We start from the raw sequence: 17,304 nt of genomic DNA, 5'->3' as shown, positions 1-17,304 counted from the left end.
TTCATGACTTATTTTCACATGTTATACTATGAATTTTGGCATAATGAAATGAAATCCTTTTAGACATTTGAGACATGCCTGACAGAATCAAAATAAATGTAGCAAGTGTCAAACATTCTGGGTGTTTCAAATTTTGTTTTATTAACAATGCATCCCTTTGATAGGATTGTATGTTTCTTTAGGTCATCAATGCCCCAAAAACATACTGTACACATTATACAAGGGAAACCACGATTCAGGCAAAAAAAAAAGAAAGAAAAAAAAAACGTTTTAAATTATAATACAGTCTTGAGGAAAAAATATAAATAACTTTTTTTTCTTCTCTGGTTGAGCTCACTCTATGGTACAGACATATAATAAATAGATCAGATCTGACATCACTCAGCTGATCTATGAATCATCTCTCTATGAGTCCATTTGTGTAGCAGCATTATAGCAAAACAAGCCAATGGAAACAGAGATCCCCCGTTTCCCTGGAAACCTTTTACCAATCCTTTAGTCATCATCACACCGCCCCCCTCCTCCATCTCAGCCAATGACAGACAGTGATATTGCATTGTGGAAACAGATTCAGGGGGAATTATATTCCTACAATGTAATGGCAGCATGTAATGGCAAACTAGTTCTATTTGTTTAAGTTTTACAAGCAAGAAACACGTTAAGGTGACGTTACGACTTTGCCATGCTTGTTGCACATGCAGTGGAAGTGAAGCGCAGAGGGAAGAAGGGATAGAACTGGGTAGCTGCTGGGCCGATGCAGGTTCGGAGACGTCTGTAATGAATCAGTCTACAGATAACTTTAGCAACCGAGCATCGTGCCAAAAGATCAACCCACCTCCTGAGAAGCTTACTGATAATGCAATGGCTGAAGAAAAAAAACAACGTTAAAAGGCCCTAAGCAAGGAAAGGATGGCATAAACTAGCATTTAATTACATGCTATTCTCCTCATGTACTGTGTAAGGGTGGCAATATATAGTGCTTTAGAAAATACAATACTAGTGATGTTTGATTGTCTGAGATACAAGAAATAGAAAAGTAATTGGCTGTCTGTGCGGACGAAGAGGCTACAGGTTGTAGGAAGTGGTGAGGCGAGAGAAGCGAAAGCACGTATCGGGCTAGAACAGATCAACAAGTTGGGATGTGAACCAGGAAGGCTCCAGGTACGTTTTAAAACAGCAGGACCCTTCTGTAGTGTTTTGTTTCATCATGAAATAATAATAAAAAAAAAAGAACGTGGGGGGTCCGAGGAATCACTGGGTAGACACAACAACATGCCTTATTCATTTCATTACAGAAAAAAAACACCACCTCTGGAAAGAGATAAAATGTTGATAGATTTTTTTCTTCTTCTTTTAAACACAACTTGAGTCTTTGTCTTAATGATCCAGCTCGTCCTTTAGCATTATGTTGACGTATTATTGAGTGTTGCTCAACATTGCCGACCCATCTGAAAACAGTATTTGGTTGAACTGCTCCCCCTTTTTCCTGTTTAAATAAAAAAAAAACAAGTCTGAAACAGCATTAGGCGTGTCGGGTTAGATTTTGTTTACAGATACCGACATCCTTTGCTTCCTAGAAACGCGAGTGATGACCACATCCTCCTCCTCCTCCTCCTCCTCCTCCTCCTCCCCTTGGCTACTGCTTTTGAGCAACACAAACATGCCAGGTGCCTCCCCAACCTTAAATCTTATTATTCTGTCAGTCATCTTTTCTATATTTGTAGGGCGGCAGGTCCGGGGCTGTGCAGGGAACACAAGGGGAGGGGGGAGGGGAGGGGATCAGGATTCTGCAGGAGGGTCACCATCTTCTTCAACAGGTTTTGGTAGCTTCGTCAGGATTGCCTCTGCTTCCTCATACATCTGGAAAAACAGGAAATAGGAATGTTATACATGGGATAGCAAACACAAAGATTTAGAGCCACAATGTAAAGGAGGGGGGGTATAATGACTTACCGGCATGAATTGCACGTCCTGGAAGAGTTCTTGTATGAAGCGTCTTGAGGTCAGGCGAAACATACAGTGGGCTAAGAGGTGGGAAACCTCGGAGTACAGGCAGATGTCGTCAAACGCGTTGGGAAACTTCTCCTTTATCCTGCAGGAATGAGAGGGATTTAAAAAAACACTCTTCTTCTGCTCTGCTATTGAACATCTAAAAACAAATGTATAGAGTAAAGAGGAGAGGGAGCTTTACGTCAGTAGTCCTGTTTCGTGGCCTTTGGTTCCTACGGAGGAGCTGAGGTTGATGATGAGGCGGAGCACCTCCTTCCTCAGCAAGACTCGGGAGGCGGGGCCGTCTTCTATCGCCTTGCTGTCTGCAAACATCCAATATTCACCACAGTAAATACAGGAGAAAGCAGTATCACTGATTTAATAATGATATGTTTGCCCACAGGAAGGATTTTACACATTTTACAGCAGTTTCCTTTCAGTGATAAGTAGGGGTGGGTAAAAATATCGATACGGCAATATATCGCGATACTTTGCTGCCCAATACAATATCGATTTTTTAACTCCAAATATAAAAAAACAAAACAAGAAAAAAAGATTCATGTTTAGACGCGTTGTTAACGTAGAACTTTATCCTTTTCATTTTATTTTCAATATTTATTAATAGTTTTGACTCAATTTGTCCTCTGATCAATATCATCTGATGTACATATACAGGTACTTGTGTTTTCATCTTTATTTATATCGCAATATCATGATACGTATCGTATCGTGACCAAGGATTCGTGATACGTATCGTATCGTGAGATTCTTGCCAATACTCACCCCTAGTGATAAGGGAACAAAAATAGTAATTTTATGCTGTAAATCCTGTGTTACAGTGTGAATAACACACACAGGTTTGCTCGTGGTCTTACTGATGACGATGTCACTGGGTGTTGGCGTGCTACAAACTGAGCCTTGTGACACAGCAGCGTCGCTGCAGCCCGACACCCCCGAGAACTTGGACTGAGGCATCACCTCCAGACGATGGCCGCTCTGCCCTCCCCACGACGGGAAGTCCACAAAGTCTGGGACAAAAAACAACAGTGGTTATATTCTGCACCGTTTAAAGCATGACTGAATGTGTGTGTGTTTGACGGCTCACCTGTCCGAGGGTGTGTGCTGTTGATCAGCGGCTGCGTCGGGTATCCGAGGACGATAGCTCCTACACAGTAGAGGCAGTTTTCTTCGGTGTGTTCCTGCAGTCCCGTCTCCTCTGAACCCACCAGGTGGTTCTGGTTCTCACCTCGGCACACGATCAGCTCAGAGATACTGAATTGTTGCTTCAGTGATGGGAGACAAGGCCGATCACCTACAGAGAGGAAAAACCTCCATGAGCACAAACAAACTCTTTCAAAGTCTCACATTTCTGTGATTTATTTGTCATATAATCAGACGTGAAGTTGAACTCACCGTCTCCGTCGCCGAACAGGAAGCGCTTCCGCTCTTCCGACGGCGGGCTGATCCTCTGCTGAAAGTAGGCCGACTCTCTGATGTGGAACATATCGTTGATGTCCATGGGCAGCGCCAGGCCGACGTAGTCGTCGTTACACCCGTAGGTGGCGCTGGAGACCATTGAGCGCACTGAGGAGCAGCGGTGCAGCGTGCTTTGGTTGATGGGACTGAGGAGTTCCTCTTTATCCAGAGAGGCGAAGCTAAGAGCCTTCAGGAACCTAGGGAGGGCAAGAGGAGAGGTGCGTGAGAGGATCCGGGGGGAGAGACTGGGACGGACAAAGGAACACAAGGAATAAGTGGACGAAAAGCACAGAGACACGGTCTTAGTGAACAGAGAAGGAAGTCGGGATCACAAGCTACCAGACCAGCAGCTACAGATAAACTCACGGACATCCACAGTGTACCTATGGGCATAGCTTTAAAATACACTAAACAACCAATGATCTGGATTTTAAAGCTTTGCACATACAAAATAATTCATTAGGAGTTCAAACAGAGGCAGAAGTTTATTTGAATTTTAAAAAAGGGGGTTGGAGCTGGTCAGTATGACTTAAAATTGCAACTGCATAGTTCCAATAACAATATATATCACAGTATGATTTGTTTTCTTCTTATATGTAAATATAAAGCAAGAATTCAGGATTCAAAAGGTTTGCTGCTTTTCTCTGAAGCTCTACGAGGAGGGAACAACCAGAAAGTCACCAACCTACAGCAGGGCGTTTTCACACTACGGGGCTACGGGAGTCAAAGCAGTGGGAACACAACGTTAGGCTCAGAGCTACAGCGACGACGTGTTTGTCTGGATCGGAGCTGGGAGCTACGTCTCTACTGAGGAGGACACTAGTCCGTCCACCCACCGCGGTACCAGTGATCTGGACAGCCTTCGGTACGGACTTAAGACGCTGGAATCTGGACAGGTGCCCCTCCTGTCTGACAGCCTGACAGACATAGAAGACTGTCTTTAAATGCCAAGGAAGACACAAACCAAACCCCTAACCCCACCCACACAGCTATATAGTTATATCGCAGACAAAAGTTATCTGGATGCAGATGTTCGACGTACCTGCGGGGCGTTAACCTGGAGTCCAGGCTGCCGGTCTTCATGGTGATGGTGTCGGTGAACAGCACGTCTTTGGCCGGTGACGCCAGCGCTTCGCTGTGAGATAGAGACGGGTGTATCCTCTGCTGCTGCAGCCGCTTCAGCGTGGCGTAGCCCAGCGCGTCTCGCGGGCTGGTGTACATGAAGCTACAGTCGGCCAGGCTCTTGATGGTGGTCACCGAGGGCGACTTGAGAGACTGAGCCCGGCGGGGGAGGGTGTGCGAGGAGCCGGGCGGCACCAGAGAGACGGTGGAGGACTTGGACGAGGACAGGTGGTTGGTCTGAGGCTGCGGGGTGAGAGAAGAGAGCGTTTTGACGGTCTTGGCCGACACCACCGTGTTGAGGCTCACGCAGTCAGAGGAGTCCGGCTCGGGTTCGGGATGCTCGGGGTTTCCAACGGTCTCCCTGGAGGGACTGGAGCTCATGGAGCTGATGCCGCTGGTCGTGGTGTCCGTGTTAAAGCTCTGACTGCGGCTTTTAAACTGAGTACCTCCGCCGCCTCCTCCGCCCCCTCCCACGTTGCCTCCGCTGGACGAGGAGCCGCCGTCCCCCGCTAGACGCTCCCGGCTGCTCTGCTCCCTCTCCCGGCTGGGGTGCTCCACGGCCCCCTGCCCTGCTAGACCACTTAGTCCAAGGCCCGAGCCTCCTCCTCCCCTGGCCAGCCTGCCTTCCACAAGCTGCTCCTCAGAGCCCCCCCTGTTCCCAACGAAGGAGGTCTCGAGGCTGACCGTGGGACTCTTCGGCATTCCCCTGCCGTTAAACACGGGGGTGAAGACGTCCCCCTGGTTCGGGCTGTAGATGGAGGGCTCCGTCACCGTCCTGTTCCGCCTCATGCTCCCCGTCTTGAGTTCGGTGGGGGAGCGAGAGCCCGACGGGGTCTTGGGGTCGCTGGTGGAGCGCAGCTTCTTGCTGGGGAGGGACAGGGAGTTGAGGAAGCGGGTGCGAACGAAGCGAGTAGAGGCCAGGATAGTGAAGGGGCTGCGGTCCTTGGCTGGTTTGGAGTGTAGATAGAAAGAGGGCTCGTCGGACTGGTCCAGGATATCACACTTGTCATCGTCCAGGATGTACATGTCTGAGAGCACAAGGAAGGCATTAAGAACACAATAGGAGTCTGGAAAACTGGCGATGATGCAAAGTAAGTCCAACGGAACGTACTTGGTTGAGACTCGCTCTCGCTGTTGTGGCGCGAGCTGGTGGATTCAGAGTTCAGACTGAGCGTGCTCGGCACCGAGGAGAGCTCGGAGGTCAGCTGTGCGTCGACCTCCTCCGGAGTGACAGGCCACAGCGTCCTGCGACTGTGTCTGACGGAGTCCCAGCCGTACTGCTTCAGCACCTCACAACCCTGCCGGGTCTTGGAGATGACACCCAGCACATAAACGCATGTCCTGTGGACGGCAGAGGGAACACACACAAATGCACAAATGTGTTTCAGAAACATGTGGAAGAGATGTTTCACAACTGTGATGTTCTACATGAGCTGAGGGGGAAAACATGCTGCTTCTATTACAGTTGTGAGGGGTATCTGAAGTCAAAATCCTCATTTCACAATAGTTTTTACTCCTAAAAAATGTCTGAGTCTTATTTTGTTTTCCAGGAAGATAAAAATATTGAATTTTGAAATAAAATTATGAGGAAATATTTGTTTTTTCTGCAAATATTGTTACAGTGGTGAACAATATGACCGGGGATGTGACCTAAAAGGGATAAAAAGGGTTTTAATTTCAGTTTTATTTTAAAGAATTAATTTCTTTACAATATTTATAGGGTTTGTTTGCCTGTGATTAAAAATAACAGTTAAAAATTAATAATAATTTCAGAGGCTTGCAGATCTGCAGCATCATAAGCGGCTCATTTCGATTTTTTGCATTTTACTCCTCACTGTTTCCTGTGAACATCGTGTTCTTGCAGGAGAAAACAAAACAACTTGTAGTGACAAATACAGTCTTGGTGACCGTGAGTTTAAAACCTGTGAATGATAAGCTCACCCTCGTACTGACAGCACGTCACAGTGCTGAGCCAATGCAAGGATGTCAGGAATGACGTTCTCCTCCTGCAGGAGATTCAGACCCCAGTTTGAAGAGCCAATGTTGCCCTGCAGGGAAAACAACATGCATCATCAGAGCCGTCTCAGTGTAACTGTGATTTTTATGGTCACTGTGAGGATATCAAAGTGATACTAACCAGGGCCCAGAGAGCAGCCTTCAGCTGTTTAATGCCCTCCCAGGTGTCCAGCATCGGGGAGCGAACCGTATAGCTGAGGTCAGGAACCACACTCTGGAGACGAACACAAGAAAACACAGAAAGAAATTATGCTAAATCTGCAGCTCCCCAGAGAAAATTTAATAATTGTGCTACAGACAATAAATAAGTAGTTACCTGAGCCTCCAATAGATGGCAGCCTGTCTTATCGTGGACCAGCTGACCGTACAAGTGCACAGGGAGATAGACATTTGGTCTTTGTAACCTGGAGACACAACCAGAGGAGTTAGGCACAAGCACCGCGGCGTATCCCACGACCCTTCCATCAGACGATGAAGCAGCTTCTCACCTTTGGTTGCTGCGTCTGACGTAGTTGTCTCCATCGACAGGTTTGCGGTAGGTTGTTAGTGCTTCGTTCAGCTGCTCCTCTATGAGGTCCACGTACTTGAGGTTGTATTCCTGCAAAGAGTCCAACAAAAACCTCTGTTAAGAATGTGCTCTTATTGTAACAGTATATGTATATAAATATATATATATTTATATATCCTGATAATACCTTCTGCCATTTATCCAGCTGCTTGCTGACGTAACCCCTCTCATTGAGGTAGGAGAAACCTTTAGGAATGGATAGGAACCTAAACAGCAAAAACAAGGCGTGCAGTGGATTCAGGAAGGCTGCAGGACAAGACTGAAACCTTTACTAGAAGCAATTATAATAATGTGTGGTAGGCAGCTTAAAATAGCCCACCTGAGGAGCAGCAGGAGGCCCTTGTCTCCCAGGTGGGACAGAGCTGGTTTCAGCTGGATTAGAGCGTGGAGGTTGGCCTGTGAAGTAGCACGACGAACCAAAGTCAGATAACAGAAAGGAGCTGACATGTCAGACAAACAGCTTCCACTCCAAATGTGTTTTCCAGCCTGTCACCTTGTCCTCGCAGGCCTCGTCCAGTATGTCCAGGGCCTCCATGGACACAGCCTTGCTGTGGTCGTGAAGCTGTGTGACCAGCAGCTCCATGCCCCAGCTGCTGAAGAACTCCACGCTGGCACGCAGCAGCACACGGAGGTGTTTGGTGGCATACAACCTGCACGCCTGCTCAGCAAAACAAGAAGCATCATGGGAGAAAAGAGGGGACATTAGGATGGCACGGCGTAATTAACAACTTGTTTTTTGTCTTTTGTTTGTATGTTTGTACGCCCTCTTGTTGTCTTACATCAGTAGCAGCAGTGAGGATCTTGGAGAGGATCACTCTGGCTAGACCGTCTCTGCTGTAGTCCAGTGTGGAAACAGCAAGTTTCAGCACAGCATCCTGGTTCTTCACAGAGCACAGGTTCAGCAGGCTGCAAAAACAGAAAAACAACAGTTATCGGCGGAACTTTCATAAAACATATCGAACAAACCAGTTTCTCATTCTACGTCGACACACTCACCACTGAAACAGGCCACATTTCTCTATCAGTTTGACTCCCTGTGGGTGAGCAGAGAGCGTCCCCAGGAAGAGGAAGTAGTGTTGGCTGAGTGTGGTGAGCAGGCCGTTACTCTGCAGACAGCGCTCAGGCTTCAGCCCCGAGGATGAGGAGAGCCATGACACCATGTCCCTCACCAGGTCCTCCAGGTAGCCCTGGCCATCCTGGTGACAGTGGAATGAGGAGGTAGAGAAGGAGGCGAGTTAGAGAATGACAACAGGAACAGGAGCGTGTGTTTTTCTGTGCACGGCCACACTTCTCTGACCTCATCCGATTCCATGAGGAACTCGATAAACTGACAGCCAACCACGGTGAGCTGTCTGGCCTTTGGGTGATCCAACGCCAGCCCTGCGTACAATTTACTACTGGGCTTATAGAAGTAGAGCAGCCTCCGCACAAACCTGTATCACAGAAACAAAACCCCAAGGAAGGATTAAAAACATGCCGTCAGAGTAGTACAAACTATTTCAGATGCTGTACGATGATGTGAAGGAGACTTACCTGTGCATGTGTTCATCTTTGTTGTTCCTGAGGTTTACATGTGGCCACTGGGAGAGAAAACAACATCTGAGCATTGAGGCTGGGGGGGTCAAATGTTTACAATGGAGTCTGTGGTGCTACATGAGAACATGCTGACCTTTAGGATAGTGGCAATAAGCAACCAGTTCCACTCCAGGTTCTGCTTGTGGTTGAGGATGTGACTGTCTCTCAGGTTCATCATCAGTGCTTCTTCTGTGTCCTGAAAAACAAACACAGAAAAAAGGCATACAAAGACGATTCTGAGCCAAGAATTATGCACAAATTTGATTTGTTCTTTAAAACACCTGCACAGCGGTCATAAAACTGCAGTAAAGCAAAGTAACAGCAGTGTGGTTTAAGAAGCAGTTAGTACACACGTTGAAGCTGACCTTGCAAAACAATACCAAGGTCACTCTTATTTACAAAACATAACTTGTAAATAAGATCATCATCATCAGCCCTTTCAATGTATTCAACACTAAACTGAACACACCCCAAAGAAAGACGCATGTTATCAAGTAGATGTATCCCTTCAACGTCTTGAATGTGCTGCTGAAAAGCCTGTGCACATACCTTAATGACGTAGATGTCCCTGTGGACACGCGAGTGAGACTCTCTGCGGGTATGCGAGGACACGGACTTGCGGATGATGTGGTCCAGGTAGAGACTGTGTGGCTTCAAACCTTTCTTCTTCTTCTCGTGGAAACGCTTCAGGTTGTTGACTGCTGCACTTGCCCGACTGGAAACACAAACGTGGGGGTTGTTTGAATATTTGTATATACGTTTAGAGATAAATATATACTGTCATTCTCATAAAAAATATAATAAAAGTTGTACTCACAGTCGTTTCTGCTGTGCGATGTCAAAGGAGGCGGCCATGTTGATGAGGGTGGGGAGGCAGTGCAGGTGGTGACTGTGGGAATGAGGAAGGATGGTGTTTGCCTGAACAAGAGAGAGGAAAAAACAGAGAATCACAATATGTTTCAGTGGTGATCATACATCAGTATATACTACCGTTTCTGCTTTCCAAAATAAATGTGTGTTTCCGTCTTTTAATATTACCATGTGTAGAAGTTCTCCCAAGAGGATGGTGGCTCTCACAGCGAGCTGATCATCGCTACTGGTCACAACTTCAACAAGACCCTATAGTGACCAAGGTGATGAGGAGAGGAGGACGTGGTTTAATAAATCAGCCCTTTGGTGCAAACGTCTAAAATCATAAACGCTGCATCAGCTCACCTCCAACAGCCCACTGGAGATGAAGGCAGAAAGAACAAACGCCAGGTAGTTGTCCATCAGATCAGGCCTAATGAAGCAAAAAAAAAAACATGTCATGTTAACATTGAATTGGACTTTTTTGTCATATTTTTATCTTCTCTATTCTCTGATATCATCTCCCACCTGGAGCGGGCCCGATGTGGGAGGATGACTTTGGCCTCAGCAGCAAGAAACCCATCAGAGAGTCTCCAGGTGTCCTGGAACCTGGCGGGGTCTGGAAGACCAGAGCAAAGATCATGTCTTAAAATATATAGACTTATTCTGGGTGAAAATAGCACCAAAGCATCTTAGTATGCTGAAGACACAAAGGATGTTTCTCTCACCGACACTTAGAAGAGCTTCCATGAAGTCTTGAGTTATAATGGGCACGGGGAGCCTGAATATCTCATACAACACCTCCAACAAGCCTTTCTGCAGGGATTACATGAGAGCCATCACAAACACATTTCACTAAGTACATTTGCGAGCTATCATAAGAGCACTACTAGTATCTCAATGTTGGAGCTGTGTAGTACTCAGAGTACTTGAGGGTTTTCCTAATCTTTTTTTTCCGGAATCAGACAGGATGAAAAACAGAATGATGATATCTGATTTGATCGCTGCCTTTTGGTTTACTGGATCTCTCTCTGGTCTTCGTAGCTACGTTAGTAGAAGTTATTCATTGGTTTTCAATAAACGTCTCTTTTTTTCTACGCAACCGTTCCAATACTCACCCTAACTTCCATATTTGGTATGGCAAGCAGGCCAATTAAAGATTGGATACCAGAATTTCGAGCCTTGCATAGGTTGATAATCCCTAAAGTAAAGAAAGAGACATTAAGTGACCTTCAACAGTAAAGCGCAGGTTTTATGATACAAACTTGTCTATATATTTACAGTGAGTACTCACCAGACCACGAGCGAAAGGCCGCCACTATGGCCATCCTACTGGACAAGAACCGGGCCTCTCTGTCCTCCCTGTGAACAGAAACACACATTAAAAACAGGAACAAGAAGCCACAAACAAAAAGAAAAACATTGAAGGAAAGTCAATCAGAAAAATCTATTTTTATATAAAAGCAAATCTTAAAAGATCATCGTGATGGAGCCTGCTTCACATCCTCAGGCGAGTCATGCTGCTGTGAAGCAGCCGACCCCGTTAGCGAGGATCATATCCCCTCACACGAAAACCCACAACACACACTCGACTCTCTACGCATGGTGTTACCAATATGGGAACAGAGCAGACGGTAAACAGAGGGAAATGTCAGAACACTATCTTTTTGTTTCTACAGTGACAGACTTCATACTCCCCACACACACACACACTCACTTGAGCTGCCCTTCAGTCGTGTCTGCGTTGTGACGGTAGTGGAAATCTGTGAAAGGTGCGAGGATTTGCTGGAGGACCAAACACACACATGAGACGGATGAGTACAAATCACACGATACACTTCATTAGTTCTTGAAAATTAAGTGGCGGCCTTCTCAACTACTCCCATGAAACACCTCGCGGTAATAATGAAGCGACTCCGGGTCTCGTATGACATCAGTGTGGATGTTTTACGAGCGCGGTGATGAGATGCTTCTTTCCCAGGTGTCCCGTTTGCAGACAATGAGGCTTCAGAGAGACCGCCAGTAAGCGATGACGCTAAGCTCCATGGGAAAGAGACGGACAACCTGCAGCCGCTAATCCTGCCTGGAATCCCAGCACACTGGCTCGTCTATAAGTGGCAGCATCCCCCCTGGGGTTTGTGTGTATGTGTGTGTGTGTGTGTGTGTGTGTGTGTGTGTGTGTACCTCCAGCTCGACGTCAATGCGCACGTACTGACGGGTACGCGGGTGGTTGAGGAGATGGAGGATGGTGGTGATCAGAGCTTCGTTGATGCGACTCAGCTGACAGTCGATGACACTCTTCAGGATGGTGCTGAGGCCTCCGCGTTTGGCCACCACCTCCGGGTTCTTCAGGGCTACACAGGCAACAAGCAGAAACATTAGAGGCTTTTTACACATCACCATAGCCCGCTAGCTAACAACATGACCGTGTGTGCAGAATTAAGGGTTCTTTCGCCATCTCAAAAGGCCAGAAACTCACCCAGCTCACACACGATGGCGATGGCTGCGCGGACCATGCGGTCCCTCTCCTGGAGTCCATCGGTGCCCACGGCAATCAGAGAGTTTGCCACAGAGGAGGGGAACAGCATGGCGTTGACAGTGATAATCTACAGAGGGAGAGAAGGTCGAAGACGATGTTTTTTTTAAATGGCACCAGAGGGTTAGATTTAAATTCGATGATGTGATAACAGAAAGGTATTTTATGATCATGGCATGAACATAGGGGGTTGCATTACTGGCTGGATTGCCATTAGTCCTCTGAAACCAGAGCCGAGTACGAATGTGCACGAGTGTGAGTGTGTATGTGTACAGAGCGTTTACAGTAAACTACAGAACAGGCTATAAATAAACCTGCCTGCAGACTCGTGCAAACCGTCCACACGCTGCTGCTAACCTAATGATCTTTGTGGTGGCAGCCGCTCTGAGCAGTGAGGGCACATTTCTCTGGAAATATGACAGCGAGTCAATTAGAGGAAGGTATGGAAATACATATCCGCTTACCTTTCGGACTAGTCTCAGAGCCTGAGTCCTCTCTCCCTCGTTGCTCTGCTGGATGTCGATGCATCTAAACGAACACACGGGCAGAAGAACAACAAATATGTCAAGAGTGCAAACTTAGCCTGACTTCCTGTACAACGGAATATTATTTGACCCAGGCAGCATTGTTCCACCTCTGTGGTCAGAGCAGCATCTCACCTTGCTATCAAATAGTCCACCTGTAGTTTGAGGACCTTCTGCAGCACAGTGGTGTCTCTAATGAGGTAACGGAGGGCCCGCAACCCTGCAGCACGCACTTCCTTAGCCTCATTCAGCAGAGCTAGTCGCAGACTAGAGGTGGGAAAAAAAAACACTTGGATGAGTCCACTACGGCAACTTGGACATGAAGAAAGATTTACTGAGACAATTTCTGCATTTAAAATGAATGTTCCAAATAGAAAAAACATGTCAGCTGATTAGCCATAAGACTTGACTCAGGTAATGGCCAACAACACTTACCAAATGATGATTTCTTCATATGTAAACCCAAAGTTTTCCTCGCGGTGGCTAATGCTGCATAGCAGCTATAACACAGAGACAGAAGGAAATGTTACTTAGTTGATGTCATATGAGTGATGCATTAACATGGCTTTGGTCCGGGATAAAAGCAAGCCTATCACAGGCATCGTGGTAGAACTAGAGCCACTCGAGGTGTTCATAGGGCAGCTCCAGAGTTACACCATCTTTAACCTGAGAAGCTGTAGGAGCCATGCAGGCGTGTTTGTTGTATTTTCCCACTTGTCTGTTACATGCCGACTTGTTTGGAGCAGGTGAACTGTGACGAGATTCTGTTGTGCTTTCACATGTGGTAGATGGAGGTCGTAGTCATGACGGCGTTGGGGCAACACGTTCGCACTGTGAGTCGGCGTGCGTCACCTCAACCACTTGTTGTTTACGAGTGCTCGTATGAATCTACGTGTAGGATATGAAAATAGAAGGTGATAACAACAAGCAAGCCACAGCTTCTGTTCTTCTGCACATTGCCTGACTATTTGTTCCTTTTTTTTTTCTGTGCCTGTTTTTAGCATGAAGTGCCACTTTCAGAATCTCCTCACCACAGGTCCTCCATCATTAACAGAAGCCCACACACAGCTGCTGTAAACAAGATCCAAATACTATGTACACAAACGCAGCTCATTATAAAAACAATAAGCCTTCAGTGACAGTCTGTGTCGACCGGCATGCCAAAGCAAACAGCACAGTCTCACAGTCACTGTCTGCACAAAACAACGAGCTCCTCGGGCAAAGGATGCTGCCATTTTGGAGCTGCCACCTTGCTTGGATGCACCCTGAGGCACCCTAGCACTCCCAACAAGTCAGTGCTACTCCATCACAGTAGTTCACTCTACCCATTTCCTGTCCCGATGCAGCTGCAGAGCAAATTGAACAGGTAATTTTAGTGCGACTGCTTCTTCCTCAAAGCTAGACATAAATATCATCTCCCTCTTCGTCATAAAGCATATTAGAAAGCAGGAGGAGGGATGGTGAATGACGGGATAGGTGATGAGAGGCATGGTGAGAAAGGGGGGGTTGTTTTAAATCAGCTGTGATGTCAGAGCTCAAGCAGGCAGGAGGAGGGGAGAGGAGATGGGGAGAGGGGCATGTGACACTCTCTGGGGGGGGATTAGGTCACCCTCGCCGTCCTGGCACCCTTATAAGGAATCAAGAGGCACGGACGTAGACACACACACATATACGCGTCATGGCTATTACCCTCCTGTCAGTTGTAAACAAGAGAGTTAGGTGTACTGCAGGCTCACCGCCAGCCTGCTTAAGTGCCAGCTGCAGCTTTCTGAAGGAACACACTCTCTTGCTGCACGGCGGCGGGTCGCTCAGCAGAAAGCATGATATAGCAAACGTCTTCAGCATGTTGTCAGTGAGTTGATGGCGAGCAATCGTGGGTGCCACTTTTCCCACTCATATTTAGCGTTGTGGTTTTGCACGTCATTTACGTCAGGATGTCTTTAGACAGTGAAAGGATGTGTTGGCTGGAAGGCAGATTAAGGCCCAGGAGAGGTCACTGGTCCATCACAGGACTGACACAGACCATATGCACTTTGAAAACACTCAAATCTAAAACCACAAAAATTATCTGTATTCACACTGGAACTCTGCCCATGATCACGTGTTTTATGTTTTAGTTGACACGACTTAGTTGCTCTCATTAACAAATGTGGATGCACATCGTATCGTATGTCCCGGGACACATTCTCTGTTACTATCAACGTTGAAGTGCAAAACTGAGGACATTTAAAAACAGAACTACAGTATGAAGTTGGGGGAAATAGATTTTTTTGAAGAACAATACTACAATAACTTCACATCAGAAATCTCAGGTTCCAAAGTCAAAGCGCTGCTCTTGGTGCACATTGGGTCAGAGTGCCTCCCCATCCCTAGAGCTCCTGTTACATTCACTGTCAGCATCACAATGACAGGCACGGCTAGGCCTGCTGGCAGCAACACCCAGGAGGAGAGGATCAAGGAGAGGTTAGTGGTGACACAACAAAGGAGGGGGGGCACCGCGAGCCACTCTGAACACTGAGTCAACCTTCTTGTATCCACTTCAACACGGTTTTAGGGAGATAACACATTTCACTGATTCCCAGTGTTGTCAACTCCGCCCGGAACCAACAAATAAAACACTGGAGAACAAAAAGCGACATGACTTGGCAACGTTACCTTTATGAAGTTGTTCAGGTGGCCCAGTTTTCGCATGTTACTGACTCCGTGCGGTTTGGCCACATTTTGAAGGATTTCACGGAAGTTCTCTGAAGGTTCTGCCGCGGAAAGAAAAAGAAATACAATGTAACTAAGAGACGCATTAAGGCCTTATTGCCATAATATAAGTCGATGAACCATCATTTATATGTTGCAGGAAGGAAGTTGGTTTAGCCGGTCAAACTAATTTAGTGTGTACAGTCAACAAGGTCTAGACAGTAAAAGCAAGACATGAGCGGGGGACGTGCTTTTTTGTTTCCAGTTCCTTCCAATGATAACGTTCTTCACAAAAGACAAACGCTGTTTTCAAATAAAACAGTATTATGAATAGAGTATTCTCTGGGCAGGAACTGGAGCCCAAATTTGGTTTAGTTTGCTTAGAAACCGGTTCCAGAAACTGCGTTTCAACAAGACAACTGGTACAGAGAGTATGAATACAACAGCTTAATGAACTGCATACAAAACATATTATTGGCAACAACCGGGGGGTGAGCCAGATTCCAGTCATTCGTCATCAGTGAAACACATAACACATGGGAAAAAAACTATTAAGAGCTTTACTGCAAACCACTCCTTTGTGAGCACTGAAATAACTATTAAATGAATTAAAAATGTAGAAATGTTCATTTATCGACAAGAAAATTACTACATTAAACAAGCATTGATGAGCAGTATCAGCCAATCAGATATAAACCAGGGGGTCCACTGTGTCTTGCAAATGGATTTGGGCTAGTTTGAGCGTGGGCACCATGTAAGAACACACATTTTGGGTTTCACAGTCTTGACTCATTGGACACAGATGTGGTTCAATCTTCAGATTTAGGATTATACAAAAACTCATGTGACACATCACCATAATGTTATGCACACACACACACTGAGCTAAAATGAAACACTGAGGTGGATCTGGTTGTTCTGCTATCCACGATGAAAGATTAAACCCATCCTTGTGTAGAGGAGGGGATGGGGGGCTCGTTTCATATCAAGCCTTAAATATCTGATGGCTTTTAATGCAATTATCCCCGTGGTTTTACATTTTGTAAACTGGAGCCTGGGTGCCAAATGACTAGAGACAGAGAACCGCTGCTCCATGTAAACAAACTGCTGCTGCAGGAGTAACCCTGACCGGGCTGTGCAGCTGTGTACCACTGAGGGGGGAAGAAGAAGAAAAAAACCCACCCTGCCGCTGTCTGGATGCTACTCAGCTAACCAGCCTGTAAAACCACCGCCTTCCTCACGCAGCCAGCGATGACCGGCGCACGGCTACGACTACTACAGCACTGTAACGGTCGGTCGGCTTGAAAATGACTATGTTGCCCACTCACACCAGTCAAAACAACACAGCGTCGTCATGGCTGGTTAGCTGTGGTGGCTAGCTTTTAACGCTAACTCGGCTAGTCGGGTTAGCTTCGCCGCCGCCGCCTGTTATTATGATATCGCTAGCGATGTTATTACACGAAACAGAACCGGGGGGGAGAACTGACGAGGTGACACCGGACACCGAGTCCGCGGACTAACTGCCGTTTTTTTCCACTTTTGCAGAAGAGCTCCCTCGTCCCCGTTTTTTCCCCCAACAAATAATCGCTTGCAGGGTGAGTGATGAAGCTCTTTGCTTACCTCTGGTCAGATCCAGCGGTACGTTCTCTTCGCCGCTGTCATTCCGACCTGTCAAAAAAACACACACCGCGGACACGGAGAGGGGTCACGCCGGGGTCATCAGGTGCGCGGGAACATCTAATTTCGCAATGTGCCGCTTTTAGACATCTCACTGCATCGAGTTTTTCAGGCTTACCTCGCATCCGAAGACTCCGGATAGGACGGCCGCGGAAGCTGGCCGCCATGTTTCCAGGAACATACACAACACCGGAAACTTCGCGGATTCTCGCGAGACGAGGAGACGGACAACGGGGAGGGAGGGAGGGAGGAGGAGGAGGGCTGTCGCGACATAGCCGCAG

At 46.9% G+C, this 17,304-nt stretch overlaps 1 protein-coding gene across 2 annotated transcripts; it reads right to left on the bottom strand.

The window, feature by feature from the left end:
* Window positions 1-115: 115 nt before the first annotated feature.
* Window positions 116-17,223, bottom strand: LOC311022795 (rapamycin-insensitive companion of mTOR-like). Of its 2 annotated transcripts, none has more exons than XM_084024347.1 (37): window positions 17,142-17,223; window positions 16,967-17,014; window positions 15,311-15,408; window positions 13,091-13,155; window positions 12,791-12,922; window positions 12,596-12,659; window positions 12,075-12,201; window positions 11,780-11,949; window positions 11,313-11,380; window positions 10,890-10,957; window positions 10,714-10,796; window positions 10,324-10,411; window positions 10,124-10,214; window positions 9,962-10,028; window positions 9,785-9,865; window positions 9,564-9,664; window positions 9,296-9,461; window positions 8,841-8,942; window positions 8,705-8,751; window positions 8,469-8,604; window positions 8,168-8,367; window positions 7,951-8,077; window positions 7,665-7,829; window positions 7,491-7,567; window positions 7,299-7,377; window positions 7,092-7,201; window positions 6,920-7,007; window positions 6,725-6,817; window positions 6,529-6,635; window positions 5,699-5,928; window positions 4,508-5,615; window positions 3,403-3,710; window positions 3,095-3,301; window positions 2,865-3,017; window positions 2,192-2,312; window positions 1,954-2,092; window positions 116-1,860 (listed from the first exon to the last, which is right to left on the bottom strand). In XM_084024347.1, exons 1-37 carry the CDS (start codon window positions 17,188-17,190, stop codon window positions 1,780-1,782), a joined length of 5,244 nt encoding a protein of 1,747 aa, XP_083880473.1. In that variant the 5' UTR covers window positions 17,191-17,223; the 3' UTR covers window positions 116-1,779. The 2 variants fall into 2 exon arrangements, with proteins under 2 accessions (XP_083880473.1, XP_083880474.1); XM_084024348.1 differs by having other exon boundaries at window positions 3,403-3,662.
* Between the last annotated feature and the right edge of the window lie 81 nt (window positions 17,224-17,304).

The sequence above is a fragment of the Eutrigla gurnardus genome (assembly GCF_963514095.1).
Source record: "Eutrigla gurnardus genome assembly, chromosome: 13".
Classification (NCBI taxonomy): domain Eukaryota; kingdom Metazoa; phylum Chordata; class Actinopteri; order Perciformes; family Triglidae; genus Eutrigla; species Eutrigla gurnardus.
This window is presented reverse-complemented; position numbering and strand designations above follow the sequence as displayed.